Genomic DNA, 16,437 nt, shown 5'->3' on the forward strand with positions numbered 1-16,437 from the left:
TTGTGAAGTGGCTGCTTGGTCTCTCCAATGTAGAGGTCTGGGCATTCCTCGCTGCACTGTACAGCATACACCACATTGTTAAGTCTGTGTTTTGGCGTTTTGTCTTTCGGGTGAACCAGTTTGTGTCTGAGCGTGTTGCTGGGTCTGAAATACACCGGGTTTCTCTGATACACCGGCTACATAGGGGGTGACAATGTTGTTGCGTCTGTCCTTCTTATCCTCCCTCGCTGGTGTCTGGTCTTCTTTTCTGTGCCTCTTTGCTGACTTTAAGAACGCCCATTTAGGATAGCCGCACGTTTTGAGTGCTTCCTTTACATGTGTGTGTTCCTTCTTTTTTCCTTCAGGCTTAGAGGGAACATGTTCTGCCCGGTGGTGTAGGGTCCTGATTACTCCAAGTTTGTGTTGCAGAGGGTGATGGGAGTCAAAGAGGAGGTACTGGTCCGTGTGTGTGGGCTTCCGGTAAACTTCGATGTTGAGTTTGCCGTTCTCTTCAATGTGCACAGCGCAGTCCAGGAAAGGCAAACAGTTGTCCTTTGTGTCTTCCCTGGTGAACTTGATGTTTTTATCCACAGCGTTAATGTGCGCAGTGAAGGATTCCACTTCTTGTGTCTTGATTTTGACCCAGGTGTCGTCTACATATCTGTACCAGTGGCTGGGTACTCTTCCTTTGAAAGAGCCAAGAGCCTTCCTTTCCACTTCCTCCATGTAAAGGTTGGCTACAATAGGTGACACGGGGGAGCCCATGGCACAGCCATGTTTTTGTCTGTAAAAGCCTTCGTTGTATTTGAAGTATGTAGTGGTGAGGCAGAGGTCTAACAGTGTGCAGATCTGATCGGGTGTGAAGTTGGTCCTGTCCTCCAAGGAGCTGTCTTCTTGTAGTCGTTTTCTGACAGTCTCCACGGCCTCTGTGGTGGGTATGCAAGTGAAGAGAGAGACTACATCAAAGGACACCATGGTTTCATCTGGATCCAGGGTAAGTTTCTGGACCTTGTCGGTGAAGTCGGTGGAGTTCTTTTTTTTTCTTTTTTTTTTTGTAATTGAAGTCTTTATTTGTTTTTAACATTTAACAACATGAAAACATAAACAAAACAACAAACAAAACAACAACAGAAAAGAAACAAAAAAAGAAAAGAAAAGACAGCTTCCAATCCCATGGTTAATTCACCTTTGTATTTTGGGTCTATTTTCAATACTTACTATCGGTACACCCGCAAAAAAAAGGACAATAAAATCAAATTCTTAAGTTATTCCATTACTGAGTGCCTACACAAACATACAATACAGCAAGCATAATATTTAACTAAAGATAATTGCCCTGACCAAATAAATTCTAACCATCTCAGCCAAAAACACGTCCCCATGATTTGTCAAAACCCTCCCTATCATCATTAATCCTAGCCAAGAATTTTTCATACGACACCATTTTCAGCATATTTTCTTTCCACCTATTATATTCTGGAGGAGATGGTTCCTTCCATACATTGAGAATAACTCGAGCCACTGCGATCACCCCCACCTTTATAACCACAAAGTCATATTTTGAAACCCCAGGTAACACCGACCGATCCCCTAATAAGCACAGTCTTGGTGACAAGGGTATCATCAAACCAATCCACCTTCCTATTTTGTCCAATACTTTTTGCCAAAAGGGATAAACTTTCTCACATTCCCAAAAAGCATGCATAAATATCCCTGGATCTGAACTACATTTCCAGCATATATTACTGGGACTGATTCCCATTCTATAAAGTTTGGACGGAGTGAAGTACCACCTGTGTATTAATTTGTACTGAGTAAATTTACCCCTGACCTCTCTTATATATTTATCAGAGAATGACAAGATTCTACACCAGTCTTCTTTAGAAATTGCACAACTCAGATCTCTCTGCCATATAACCCTCAAGTTTTCACATATCTCTTCTTTTGGATTGTTAAACAGTTTGTAGAAAACAGCTGCTCTATGTGCTGTACTGGACAATTCTAAAAACTCCACCACCATATTTGAGCTTTGAGTAAATTTTCCTTTGGTAACACAATCCCTTATTTGTAAATATTTCCAAAAATTACATTCTCTTATCAAACCATATTTTCGTCGGTGGAGGTCGGTGGAGTTCTTGATGTGATGTGGGGTGTTCCCCACAAGAGGTGCTAGGACGGTAGCAAGGTGTTTCGAGATGTTGTAAGTGGCTGAGTTTATGCTACTGACTATGGGTCTGAGTGGGACCCCTTCCTTGTGGATCTTAGGAAGTCCGTAAATGCAGTGTATGGCATCCCCTGGATAAAGTGATATGTAAGGCGGTCAATGATTTTGTCCTTTTCAAGGTCTTGAAGGTAAACTATAACTTTCTTTTTGTAGCTGCTTGTGGGGTCTCGCTTTAAGGCTTCGTAAGTATTGTTGTCACTGAGGAGAGTAGTGATCTTTGTGTGGTAATCTGTAGTGTTTAGGACCACGGTGCACCTTCCCTTATCAGCTGGTAAAACAGTGATTTTGTGGTCTTTGCTCAGGGAAGCGACGGCCTTCTTTTCTTGTATTGTGAGGTTGGATGGAGGGACTTTGGCACTGGAGGCTGAGACTTTCATCCTGATTTGCTCTGCTTCTGTCTGTGATAATTTATTAATCCGTATGGCAGATTCTGTGGCTGTGATGAGGTCCACTATGGGCAACTGTTGTGGAGAAATGGCAAAATTGAGTCCTTTGGCTAATACTCTCTTTTCAGGTTCAGGGAGATTTCGGTCTGAAAAGTTCTTAACCCATTTCTCCTGACTGTCCTCAGCTGTGTGCTCTTCTCTGAGTTGTGACGGTTCAGACTGAGGAGTGTATGTTTTTGAAAGCAAGGTGTGGCATTTCCTGCATTGTCTTTCTTTTCCTTTAGAGTGTTGGGCCCGCTGAGCCTTGTCCACAAACTTGTAAACCTCTTCTAAAATAGGAGAGGGTTTTCAGTTCCTGCAGAGTCTGGCTATTCTTGCTCTGTAGGGCATTTATAGTGAAATGGACCTGTCTTATCCTTTCACTTAGAAGCTGATTTTGTGTTCTCCGTAGAATCAAGTCTGCTCTGTATCCCCTGATAGTGGATCCAAGACGCAAACTCTTAGGAACAACTCTGCTTTGTCTGACTTACCTTAACCACTACCTTTTCTAAATTTTGAAATTGGTCTGTAGCTACTGAGAAGAGAAGCATCAAGCATAGATTTTTTTTAACAACGGTGAATAACAGCAGTCTTACAATAAACAGGGACCTGACCAGAAATCAGTAAGGTATTGATAATTGTAAGCACACAGGGACCGATAGACCGAAAGGTTATCTAATGGGCTTCTTTTGATGCCCCCCCACAACACTGCACTCCCTGGTACTCACATAGAACACAGGCTGGTTGGATTCAGGAAGTAGGCAGAGCCCAGATGGTCTTGTCTCAAAGTTGACGCCTCCAGTCTTCAAAATGGCCATATGCCATCTAGTGCACTTAATTGAAAACACAGAAGCACCACCACCCTGAGGCAGGCGAGAGTGAACACAGAACACAATACAAAAGATATGACCTGGGTCATAACACAGGTCTTAAAGAGAACAGTAGTGGACAGTGTGGAAGAGAGAGCCGCTTGTTTCCAGTCCTACAGTAAGAACCTTGAGGCCTGAGACATCTGTTGTGGACTGGCCAACTGGCTCCAAGCTTCAGCACAAAGCTCTATTGTTGTCGTCTGTGTAGTAAGAGATAAATTTAGTGTTTTTGTTTTCCATTTGGCACGTCGCTGTGTCCCCTAAACAGATGCTGTTTAACTGTATTTATTACACAGCTGTACAGATGTAATTTGTGGACTGGCTCCATGTGAGCTGTGCATGGTTCTAAATTAGTCCCAAACATGAAGCACATCTCAGCTTTGGATTAAAACTGGCCACACACACACTCGGCCACAGCTGAAATAAATAGATTGTTCTACTTGATAGACACATTTTGTGAGATTTTACATGTTGTTAACACTATTCCTGCAATAATGTAACAACTCTGATGAGCAATGTTGACATTTGTTATAATGGTATAATCTCTTATAATAAATGGGATTATTTGATTCTGAACGATAATTCAACAAATATGACACAGACTGCTGTCGTACCAGCTACCATTTTGCTTAGTTTTTTGCGACCTCGTGTAGTTTGTTAAGCAGAGTATTTTAACACAACTATCTGTACTTCTACTTATGTGAGCAAAGTCTGTACTTTTTTACACTTGAGATGTGTCAAGTTTAAAGATTTTTTTAATAAATACTGTAGGAAAACTCTGTAAAAAAATACAATATAATGCACTGTATAAATGTGAAGGGATTTTTCGTGATAGTCATTTACAAGTATTTTTCAAAATTTTCTTAATTACTAAAATGCATTGTGGAAGCACGACCCCAAAAGGCGGGAAAGTGAAAGAGTGTTTTAATTAAGAAAGAATTGTTAATTTATTTGATATCTGGTTACAGCAAATACCAGTTAATTTAGGAATATTTTACTGACTCTTTTAAAACGCAACTTTATTTAGGTTTAACATGACAGACGCTTTCCATCTGAGTTAATATAAAATCATTTTTTGCTATGATATCACCAGATTTCCCCTCCAGTAGCTGGACCAGTTTTCATAAATATTACACTTAAATGTCTGTTTCTCTCTGGGTTTTAAACAGCTGTGACTGCTAGCTAATAAGCTAAAGCCAGTGATGTAAGTAACAGGGAAAAATAAAAACCTCATGGTTCTATTGATGTAGAGATAGAAAGGGATCATTTGAGGACTTTAATAAGTTCTAAAATAATACTTATATTTCACAGTTACCACTACTGTAAACTTAAGGGTTTTAGGCAAAGTTACACTAACCCTAGTTTTAGCCTCAGATCTTCTTGGTTGATGCTAACAAATGCTAATGTTAGCTTAGATGTAAGCTAAAGTAAATACTTTTAGCTGACTGACCAGCATAGACTAATTTGGTGGGTAACTGACTACACTGGTAAGATTATTAATAATGTAATTTAACAAATGTTTACTTGGATTCATTGATGAAGTGAATGCAAGTCAGTAATCTAGGGTGGCTGTAGCTCAGGTGGCAGAGCAGGTCAGCCACTAATCAGAAGGTCGGTGGTTCGATCCCAGGCTGCCTCCTCGCTGCATGCCAAATATCCTTGGGCAAGATACTAACCCCGTGTTTGCCTACTGGTGGTGCTCAGAGGGCCCGGTGGCGCCAGTGTCCGGCAGCCTCGCCTCTGTCAGTGCGCCCCAGGGCAGCTGTGGCCACAATGTAGCTTGCCATCGCCTGTGTGTGAATGGGTGAATGACTGAATGTAGTGTAAAGCGCATTGGGGTCCTTAGGGACTAGAAAAGCGCTATACAAATGCAGGCCATTTACCATTTAATCAAAGGTGAGTTGCCATAACTGACTTCATTGGTATATATTTTTCATAACATAATTGGTGATATAAGTTACAAGCAAAAAACAAAAAAACAAAAACGATTTTAAATTTTTTTGTAGTTTATTGCACTTTTTTGCAATTTATGTAATTAATATGGACTTAATGCAGACATATTATTAAAATTTGGGCTATAATGGTTGTATTGATGTATAGCAACTTGAAATGGCTCCACAGCATGTAAAAATATACTATAAGCTCTGGCGGACTTGGTTCTATGGTAGGTCTTAAAGGGTTAAGGAGAAACTGGAGTGGCAAAAGAAGAGAATTGAAGAACTGGAAGGAGAGAGAGATTTTCTACGAAGTCAGCTATCATCCCTTACAAGTATGAAACTAGACTTGTTCCATGAACATTGTTTTTATTTTACAGTCTTCAAATAAACATTAGATAATTTATCAATCCCAGTGAAGTTCCCTTATTGTCATTGTGTTGATTAAAAGATTTTAGTCAGTTAACTTTAAGTGCTGTGCTAGTTCATTCCTAAAGAGATCTGGTTCCAAATTCAGTTCAGCCAGGTCTAACTTGATTGATTCAATTTCATAGTTCATAAGATCATAACTCCAACTTGAACTAGTAATGTAACAGCCTTACAATCAGAATTAATATAGGTTTATATATATATATGTATATAAAAATAAAAAAAACACCCAGCACGCCCCTGCAGGCGGTTTATCCTTCAAGCTCGGGTCCTCTACCAGAGGCCTGGGAGCTTGAGGGTCCTGCGCAGTATCTTAGCTGTTCCCAGGACTGCGCTCTTCTGGACAGAGATCTCCGATGTTGTTCCCGGGATCTGCTGGAGCCACTCGCCTAGCTTGGGAGTCACCGCACCTAGTGCTCCGATTACCACGGGGACCACCGTTACCTTCACCCTCCACATCCTCTCGAGCTCTTCTCTGAGCCCTTGGTATTTCTCCAGCTTCACGTGTTCCTTCTTCCTGATGTTGCTGTCATTCGGAACTGCTACATCGATCACTACGGCCGTCTTCTTCTGTTTGTCTACCACCACTATGTCCGGTTGGTTAGCCACCACCATTTTGTCCGTCTGTATCTGGAAGTCCCACAGGATCTTAGCTCGGTCATTCTCCACCACCCTTGGGGGCATCTCCCATTTTGACCTCGGGACTTCCAGGTTATACTCGGCACAGATGTTCCTGTACACTATGCCGGCCACTTGGCTATGGCGTTCCATGTATGTCTTGCCTGCTAGCATCTTGCACCCTGCTGTTATGTGCTGGATTGTCTCTGGGGCATCTTTACACAGCCTGCACCTGGGGTCTTGCCTGGTGTGATAGACCCCAGCCTCTATGGATCTTGTACTCAGAGCTTGTTCTTGTGCTGCCATGATTAGTGCCTCTGTGCTGTCTTTCAGTCCAGCTTTGTCCAGCCACTGGTAGGATTTCTGGATATCAGCCACTTCCTCTGCTATCTGCTGGTGGTACATACCGTGCAGGGGCCTGTCCTTCCATGATGCTTCCTCGTCTCCCTCCTCTTTCTTGGGTTTCTGCTGCCTGAGGTATTCACTGAGCACTCAGTCAGTTGGGGCCATCTTCCCAATGTATTCTTGGATGTTCCTTGTCTCATCCTGGACTGTGGTGCTGACACTCACCAGTCCCCGGCCCCCTTCCTTCCGCTTAGCGTACAGCCTCAGGGTGCTGGACTTAGGGGTGAAACCCTCCATGCATTGTAAGGAGCTTTCTTGTCTTTATGTCAGTGGCTTCTATCTCCTCCTTTGGCCAGCCTATTACCCCAGCAGGGTACCTGATCACGGGCAGGGCGTACGTGATGATGGCCCTGATCTTGTTCTTACCATTCAGCTGACTCCTCAGGACTTGCCTGACCCTCTGCAGGTACTTGGTGGTTGCAGCTTTTCTAGCGGCCTCTTCATGGTTCCCATTCGCCTGCGGGATCCCCAGGTACTTGTAACTGTCCTCTATGTCTGCAATGTTGCCTTCTGGTAGTTCAATCCCCTCAGTTCTGACTACCTTCCCTCTCTTTGTTACCATCTGACTACACTTCTCCAGTCCGAACGACATTCCAATGTCATTGCTGTATAGCCTGGTAGTGTGGATCAGTGAATCGATGTCTCGTTCACTCTTGGCATACAGCTTGATGTCATCCATGTACAGGAGGTGGCTGACAACTGCTCCGTTCCGTAGTCGGTATCCGTAGCCAGTATCCGTAGCCAGTCTTCGGTTAGCCATTCCGGGTGTCTCTCGTTAACTAGCAGCTGGTTCATTTGTGCTGCCAGACGCTCGTGGAGTGCAGTCAGCTTCTTCAGCCAGTAGGCGTGAACCATGTCGGGCCCTGGTGCTGTCCAACTCTTCATACTGGAGACCCTTTCTGGGATATCTGCCACTGTGATGGTTACTGGACCCTGTTCAGGGAGGTCGCTATGGTCTGCCCTCAGATCCACTAGCCACTGAGCATTGTCATTATGGGTTGCGTCCTTCTCCCATATGCTCTTCCAGTATTGCTCCGTCTCCAGCCTTGGTGGTGCTGTTCTCTTATTGTTCCCTTGCCACTGAGAGTACACCTTTGCTGGTTCTGTGGAGAACAGCTGGTTTATTCTCCTGCCTTCTATCTCTCTGGTGTACCTCCTCACGCGGCTGGCCAAGGCTGTGAGTCTTTGCTTGGCAGTTTCCAAGGCCTCAGGTATGGACAGCTTGCTGTATTTCTTATGCACCTTATTTGTCACACCTTTCTGCAACTCCGTTAGTTGCTAACCTCCCTCCGTGCTACTTTGATCTTGCCCTCTAGCCTCCTTCTCTATGGAGGGTACTGCCCCTTGTCGCTGTTCAACTTGTAGCCAAGCATCTCACTGATGCCGTATTGTAGATCAGCTTGTTAGTGTCGGTATTATAGTGCTGCATTAACATCATCTAGCAGACCTTCTGAGGGTACTTCACGTAATCTTGGGAACCGGCTACGGGGATCCAGGTTTCAAGCTTGGCCATGATCCTATTTTTCAGGTCAGTTCCTCTCGCACTCAACGATCCTTCTCCTATCGCACTTGGGGCTATGTACCCAATCTCGGGTGGGGGTGATGATATCGCCCCCCTGACCTGGCGTCCTGACTCCTCCTTGCTGTAGCATTTGTGTTGTACCTCGTCAATCTCTAGCTGTGAGAGCAGTCCCTTCTTTCGAATGTTGGAACACTGAGCTACTAGTTGTTTCGCCGTCATTGTGGATGTTGGGTATCGAAGAATCCATAGGTCCCTCATCCTATTCATGTAGCCCCTTCCGCCGGGGTTACTTGCGTAGTAGCATTCCAACAACGATGCCTTCTTGTTCCAGTAGCCCACTTTTTGTCAGGGTGCCCTGGTTCCTCAACACCTGACGCTGACCTTGTTGATCCGGGCGACGTCCGAGCCGGCATGCCTTCATATTTATCTGTCTCGCTCATGTCTGCGGTAGGCTTGCTTAGCATAGGGGGTCTAGCCTTAGGACCTTTACTGGATACAGACGCCCCAGGCAGGTTGATTTTTATTTTTAGGTTTTGGCTTCTGTGAAGCACTTTGTGATTTTTATCTTGAAAGGTGCTATATAAATAAAATTTTACTTTACTTACTTTACACACGGGTGCTCACACACACAAACTACACCCTTTTTGGCTCCTCAAAGCACACTGTGCGCTGTCGATCTTACGTGCTGCACAATAATGTTTAATATTTAGCATTTACTGTTATATTCCCATATATCATTGTGATGTTGTTTATTATATTGCTCTTTTTTTCTGCTTGTTTTCTCTTTTTTCTTTCTCAACAGGTGATCCAGGTGATTGATATACGTATTTTTTGTCTGCTTATTCTGTTGTTTTTTGTTTTTTGCCCTTTATCCCCGTCCCTCTTCCCCGCTGTTTTTCTTTCTCTCTTTCTTTCTCCCCTTCTTTTCCCCAGTCAAGTCTGTTCCGTATTTAGCAAAGTGAAAATAAAATAAACAATAAAAGGTGAATCAAATAGACCATTACGGCAAGGCTGGGATGGTCCATTTGGTAAAGTAAATCCGTTGGGCATCTTTCTTTGCCTTTAGACAACAATTCTGATGGCAAAAGAACCAAACGGGACAGGCAAAAAAAAAAAGAAAAAAAAATTCGATCTCTTTACCTGTCGGCTTCCCGTTGCTGTCATGCGACCGGCTGTTGCAGTTAATAATACAACAGCTTCTTGCCATTCTTTGTGTTTCTTTTTATCCCTGTGTGATTGTTTTCTTGTGAAAGCCAAATAATAGATCATGCCACCAGTGGAGTTTCTTGTAACTCTTTCACCAGTCAGATGTAGCTATGCAGTCACATGACCAGTTATACACTATGGCAGGCAAAGTGGGAAGAGCCAAAACAAACTGGCATTTCAACGTGAAAAAACTCATTTCGTCTAACCTGAGGAAATGTGCCCCGGTAAGTTTACTCTAAATTTCTTTTTAGCTGTGGTTAGGTAGATGTCTGGCTAATGTTGTGTCGAGCAACTTTTTGATGTGTCCTTAGTTCAACACACATAAATTAAATGGCTGAATTGCCACCTCAGCATGCAGTAAAGTATTTGCTAATTAACTAATAATTTTATTCTGGCGTGTTGCGGTGAGGACATGTTTAATAGTTTTAGGACACTGGGGAGGAGGATTGGACCTTGGCCTTGTCCACCTCTAACATGTGGAGAGCTCCGTCACATGACTGTGGGGATATGGAGGCGGTTTTCCTCATGCCCTGAGTTTGATTAAACTAGAATTACATAATTTTTTCGGCACTACGTTGTGGTGAGATACACTGAAAAAAATGTTTTGTTCAATTTACTCAATTTTTTTATGACAAGTGGTTGCACGAAATAAATTTGTTTGAATCCAGAAATATTTTTTAAGTACACTGAATTTAATTTAAGCGAGTAAAACCAACATATATTTTTAAGCTACTTTAACTTAACTGTTGTGGATACAACTTAGTCAAATATTATTAGTAATTCCAACTAAGGTCGTGTTAAATGTACCAGAATAATTTGTTTCCTTTACACTTATGTCCCAAACTTATATTCAAATCAATCAAATTGTTAATTTCTCTCTATTTCAATTAAGTTAAGTTTACTTAAAAAATATTGCTTACCCTGATTTGTAGTTTTTAAAAACGTCAATAATGAAAACTACAACATTCTTTCACATCATTTATTAATGCAAAATTTGTTGCAAACAGAATAAGAATCCACATCTCTAAGAAAAATTGCTGCAATTTGTATAATACAAATTACAAAACTTTTGCCTATGAACTAGTAGCTTTAAAAAGCTGTATTCAAACAAAACAGAAACAACAGACAAGGGAAATGTTAACCAATGTTTCTCTTCCTCTATAAAAAAAACAAAAAACAAAAAAAACCTTCTTACATAAAAGAATAAAACACTACCAGCAGTATAAAGTATCACAATTAGAAACTGATGCATCCACAAACTAACCAGTTTCAGACTTGCTGTTCTGCGATCCACATTTAGAAATTGCATTTTAATAAGGTAATTAGACTTAAAATTAAACTTGTGTTTTCCTTACTGCTTATTGACCACTGTCTTTCCATTCTAGTCCTTCCTTGAAGATTCTGAATGTTTTACATATTTTCTGACCTAACATACTCGCTTCAAAACAATTAAGTCTTTAAAGTGTTACCAGTGTGCTGCAGTGTGGTAATCATGAATGGTTTCTTTTGTTTTTTTTATTCGGTTGAGTTAACACTGATTATACGCAGGGCAGCAGCTATAACTGAATAATTACAAAGTTGCTCTTCAAGCTACTCAAATGTACCACACGTGAAACATTCATTATTGAAAGTTAAAATGTTCAATCGAAACATAACACAGAACAAATGATGGTTGTACAAGAGTTTCACTCCTATTCACAAGAGCACCAGTCATTGGTAATTTACATAACAGCATTCTCTTGATGTGTGGTTTTAGAAATCTTCCTATCCAGTAGCAATTTTGTTCTTCAGCCCAAAGACTTTGGGGGCGAGCTTTTCACCATCGAATCCCATCAACACTTTCTAAATGAATTCATAATAGTCCTTCAATTCCTTGGGGAAGGCTAGGTTTAGTGCATAGATTACTCCAAGCATCAATGCACAAGCTTGGGCCAGAGATCCAATGTTGTCCATGACTATCTCCCCTTCAACAAATATTCCAATGTCATCATAATGTCCATTTTGTCCGTCCTCCCTGTTGATGACATAAATGCCCATGGTGTGCTTCTTCAGGTCTCTCTGGATATCATCTCCTTCAATGTCCTAAACATTTAATAAAAAGGTAAAAGAAAAAACAATTAACTCTACAATTAAATTCCAATCTAGTCGTTTGTGTGTGTGTGTGTGTGTGTGTGTGTGTGTGTGTGTGTGTGTGTGTGTGTGTAATACACACACACAGATATCTATCTAAAAAGTGTGTGTATAGATGACTTGCTTACAATGACTTAAATGACTTACAAAGAACTCCCGAATAAGGCTTCCGTCCTCTTCACCAAGGTAGAGGCAAAGTGCCCTGAGAACTGCTTCCCTTTTCACTTTAACATCACTTTCAGCCTGTTTAAAGAGAGTTGCTGATTAAACCAATTTGGAAAAAAGAACAATGTCTGACATTCGCAATAAGTAAATTTTATCATATGTCAGTTCAAACATAGTAAATAAAATTTATATATGAAATTTCAAAATTTAGATTGCTTGGCTGGTCACCTAAAACGGCTTATTGGACTCACCAGTGACCTGCCACTTAAGACAAAAGAAATCCAAATAGAATTTGCAATATTCACATTTACCTCTTGCATGATCTGCAAGTGGTGGGCAAGTTTCTGCCCAGAAACACCGCCCTTCTTCTGGAAAACTGTCATCAACTGAGGTGTAATTCTGTCTAACTGTGCCGCGAAGGTCGTCTCCAGTTGAAGTGTTGTAATACACTGGAATTCAGCATTTACCTGCATCACACACACACACACACACACACACACACACACACACACACACACACACACACACACACACACACACACACACACACACACAGAAAAAAAGAAGACTGGTGCTTAATCATTGGTATGATTATTTTGTTATTTCTTCATTAAATGCTACAATGCAATTGCCATCACTTCATAAAGCATGATTATCATATGGGTTAGTATACAGTGCATGAAGGATGTTACTACTGTTAATCAAAGAAGAAATGAATGGCATCAGTCCATTTAACGGGTTTAAAGGGTTTTAAAAAGCAGATATTTGTCTGTTTCAGGTGGTTGGCAACACATTTTCCTGTGCTCTTTGTCCACTGGTGGGAGTGTCTCACCTGTGAGGTCAGCGGGGCAGAACTCTGCCGTCAGCAACAGAGAGCAGAGAAAATTTAGATGTGCAACTAAAAACATGCTTGCCATGTAAGCCCCAAACATCTCTGAAATTGCTCTGCAAACTTCAGAGTACTTATACTTCAGGAATCCTGTGGGTACCGTAAAGACTCATGTATGCAAACAAACCACATTTTTTTTTGCAATCTGATCCTTTTTCTCTTGGCTGTTTCCTTCAGGGATCACCACAGTGAATGATCCACCTCCATCTAACCCTATGCTCTGCATCCTCTTAACTCACAAGAACTAAATTCCTGTTTTTCATTTCACTTTCGCAAGTTTTTTTTTCTTTTGTCCTGGATAAAAGAAATTTAATCATATATATTAATTGATATTAATTAATATCAATATTAATAATCACAAGACCCCTTAAGATGAGATAGATAAACTTGTCCCTGCAATACTGTGACAAATACTGTTGTGATAAATATGTAAGGAATTTGCATGTACTTACCAAAATAACACCATCTTCTTGAATAAACAGTAACACATAAGGGGAAGAAAATCTGCCAGAAAAGGAAGACAAATAAAAAAAAAAAAAACTTTAGAAAGACAAACAATTACCGTTTCCAAGCCATTAGTGCATTACTTCATGATACTCCCTTGTAACAAAACAAATCTTACTTGTGCCTCTGTGCAAACTACAGATGGCACGATACCACTTTTTTATGTCCGATACCGATATCATAAATTTGATTATCTGCCGATGCCGATATGAATCCGATATAGTGTATTTTATAATAAATAAAACTGTTTTTATAAATATTTTGCTGCATTTTGTATAAGTTCATACTCAGTTTTAAAAACAAAACATTAAAGCTATTCTGTTATACCTGTATGCAAAAAATACACTGCACCCAAAATATTTTATACTTCAGCAATACTGATCAACCTAAAAAACTTACACCATCCTCCTTATTCAGGTATTCTAAACAGTACATAGAAATATTAAACTAACTAATAGGACTGCCAACTCCCAGCAAAAATATTAGGAAACCACCCCGCACCCTTCGCCTGATAATGCTTAATTGACGTAATCTACTTTAATGCACAGAAATCAATTATTTTTCTATAATAATTAGATTCAACATTTTTCTTCAATACAGTTGCAGACAGCGCAGACAGCGTACCTTCCCAAAGGAAAAAGTGCTATATGTACTACTATTACTAGGGCATATATTAGACTTAATATTTACTACATACAATAATGGATCTCTATACATTTAACCAGATCACCACTTTGGTAGTAAGATTTAGAATAATTATTTATTAAAAGCTAGACATTTTAAATGAGAATAAGAAAGAAATTATGTCTTTGTGCCCCCCTTTCCTTGTTAATGCCCTACCTGGCCCCTGGCAAAACTTTGCTAGATCCGCCCCTGCACAGTTACCAGCTGTCAGCTACCTAAAAAAGGATCCTGGTGTTATTTGTCTCTCATAAACAGTTCATAACTTCCCTTCAACTCATTCATGTGACCTAAAATGTAAACCTGTTTCTTCATTACCTGTTCAGCTCTAATGATTCAGTAAAAACTTCTCCTGGTTTCACCTTCATGTTTCCTTCTCACCACATATCCAAACTATCATGACCAGCAGCTATTACGGCTGTGGCTCCAGAAAACATAAGCGGATACTAGAAGTAATATTAAAAAAATTCTAGCAACAGCTTATCAAGCTTAAACGTGCTGCTGTTGTTTATCTGCCGTTTTCCTCTTTCTAGCGCAAACTGGGTGATTAACAAATGAGAGAGACTAGCGACAGAAAAGCCGATCACCTGATAATCGATCAGTTTCATGATTGAAGTAGCAACAGGAGAGGGAGGGGGGAGAATGAGGGAAGAAGTTTTAGCTGTTCAGCATGAAGACACCGAATAACTCCAGCTTTGTGTCTTTTTTCATTCTAGCTGAAGTATAAAACAAATCGCTTCCTTTCCCCCTCAATACAAAACTCCGACAGCCAGTCCAGCTGTGGCTCCATACATCGGTTGTTAAGCTCAACATGGAAATACTATGCAAACATAAAGAGATGAACTTACACACTTGCTTTACTTCTCTGTGTTAGTTTTCTCTGAGATTAAATGCAGCGGTTTGGAAGCACGTAGCGAGGCTTTAAATGCTAAACCAGACCGCTGACAGGTCTCGCACTCAACAGCTCTATCAAGTGAAGCAACTTCTTTTCTGAGTTAATTTCAGTTCTGACAAACATCACTCTCAGTGCCTTTTGATCTCACATTTTTGGCAACCACTGAGTTATTCTCCTCCACAGTTTACAACCATTATTTTTTTCTGCACAAAAGACGTTGTGCAACGCCAATCCTACTTATTTCCTACTGCACCCCTGACTGTGCAGGTGCGTTCAGAAGCCCCCTCCCCCGCCCGACTATTCCTTAATGCCAATGTTGTGGCGGGAGGGACGATTTCTCAACTTAAAACTGCAGGCGACTGTACAGTGAACTTTACAGCTAACTACAGAGAAATTGCCTCGTTCCATAATTTGTTAGTACAAAGTGTGCCACAAGAACTAAGCTAAAAACATATGACATTTTAACGCATCAATACAATTACTCTTTTAATAGAGCAGTAGCTAATAGAGCACATAGCTAGCTTAAGTCAAATTCATGACAAAGTTCAGAGGTGTACAACTACTTAGACTTCTTTCTCCATGTGCACACGTCTTAAAGAGTCAACATGCTTTGACTGAGGTAAAAAAACTAAAACAAAAACGACCGTAAAAGGTTTACTTACCGAAGCTAGACCACCTTTATATGAAGTTGTGCGATTAACTTGAGCCCGCTTGCAGCACACAAAGAGTCCGCTTCTTCAGTCCGCGCGCAAAATGGTGGCCTGTCCTAACGCATGCGCAAAATGGCCCAGCAGGATACTATGAAAAACATACTTAAGCATTTTGAGCTACATTTAATTAACTAAAATTAATTGGATTAAAACGCAGGGAATGTATTCTGGAGTTACTCGAATTATATATGTAGACAGGAATTACTCATTTGAATTGAAAAGATATGCCAAAATATAATATGCTATATTTAAGAGGAGACAATATCACTCCTTTCAGTGTAAGTTTGTGGGTGTTGTGTCCGTAGCTTCGGCTGCCCTTTTGCTCGCTGGTTAGCTAGCGTGAGCTATAAGCTAACAGCTAGCCTGGTTAATGAAGCTAGAGTTCCAAGCACATGAAAACACAGCTCATCTCTACTGCTTTAACTGTTAAATCAGAAGGCAGTACTGTGGTTGACAGGGGATTTCTAAGAATCGCCCCACAGTTCTTCAGCTGAGACACCCGAGTTAGAAAACACAAACACTGGAGTTGTCTTTACTTGCGAGGGCGGCCACAGAGCGCTCGTCCTCGCAGGAGGCACTCACGGACTCGCGCTCTGTCACTGTCTGCGTTCTTTATTTATACAAGCTTGTGTGTGTACAAAGGTAACAAAGTTATTCCAAGAACTTAGAGCTGAGGTTCCCCTTTTCTAAGTCTGTATGTTCTTAGAAAAGTGGAAGCTGTTAAATGCTAAAAAAGTTTATCACACAAGAGTTCATGTAAAAGGTCACGTAGACATGTGGATTGCTTAGTGATCAATAAAAAACACATTTCATGTAGCTGATCATGCTATGTACAATTTTCTTCTGACAGTG

At 40.9% G+C, this 16,437-nt stretch overlaps 2 protein-coding genes across 4 annotated transcripts in view; both read right to left on the reverse strand.

Moving 5' to 3' along the window:
• Nucleotides 1-6,106: 6,106 nt before the first annotated feature.
• The window catches only part of LOC309713896 (uncharacterized protein), a 45,567-nt gene continuing 35,236 nt past the window's right edge, over nt 6,107-16,437 (reverse strand). Inside the window, exon 2 of the mRNA XM_082545828.1 lies at nt 6,107-6,752. Within this exon, the coding sequence (XP_082401954.1) occupies nt 6,134-6,652 (519 nt within the window). The 5' untranslated portion in view covers nt 6,653-6,752 and the 3' untranslated portion in view covers nt 6,107-6,133. The remainder of the gene's footprint in view (nt 6,753-16,437) is intronic.
• LOC309713864 (uncharacterized protein) lies at nt 11,233-15,643 on the reverse strand. 3 transcript variants are annotated; one of them, XM_082545765.1, is made up of 5 exons: nt 15,538-15,643; nt 13,248-13,299; nt 12,218-12,373; nt 11,889-11,984; nt 11,233-11,693 (listed from the first exon to the last, which is right to left on the reverse strand). In XM_082545765.1, exons 3-5 carry the CDS (start codon nt 12,287-12,289, stop codon nt 11,454-11,456), a joined length of 408 nt encoding a protein of 135 aa, XP_082401891.1. In that variant the 5' UTR covers nt 12,290-12,373; nt 13,248-13,299; nt 15,538-15,643; the 3' UTR covers nt 11,233-11,453. The 3 variants fall into 3 exon arrangements, 2 of the variants coding, with proteins under 2 accessions (XP_082401891.1, XP_082401892.1); XM_082545766.1 differs by lacking the exon at nt 15,538-15,643 and adding an exon at nt 14,140-14,183; XR_014278718.1 differs by lacking the exon at nt 12,218-12,373.

The sequence above is a fragment of the Aulonocara stuartgranti genome (genome assembly GCF_965226115.1).
Source record: "Aulonocara stuartgranti genome assembly, chromosome: 9".
NCBI lineage: Eukaryota > Metazoa > Chordata > Actinopteri > Cichliformes > Cichlidae > Aulonocara > Aulonocara stuartgranti.

Coding starts and splice junctions, on each gene's coding strand:
- LOC309713864 (XM_082545765.1), bottom strand. CDS start 12,289: ATGACAGTTTTCCAGAAGAAGGGCGGTGTTTCTGGGCAGAAACTTGCC. Junction 11,985..12,217: donor ACTTGCAGATCATGCAAGAG/GTAAATGTGAAT, acceptor CTCTTTAAACAG/GCTGAAAGTGATGTTAAAGT. Junction 11,694..11,888: donor GCCTTATTCGGGAGTTCTTT/GTAAGTCATTTA, acceptor TTAAATGTTTAG/GACATTGAAGGAGATGATAT.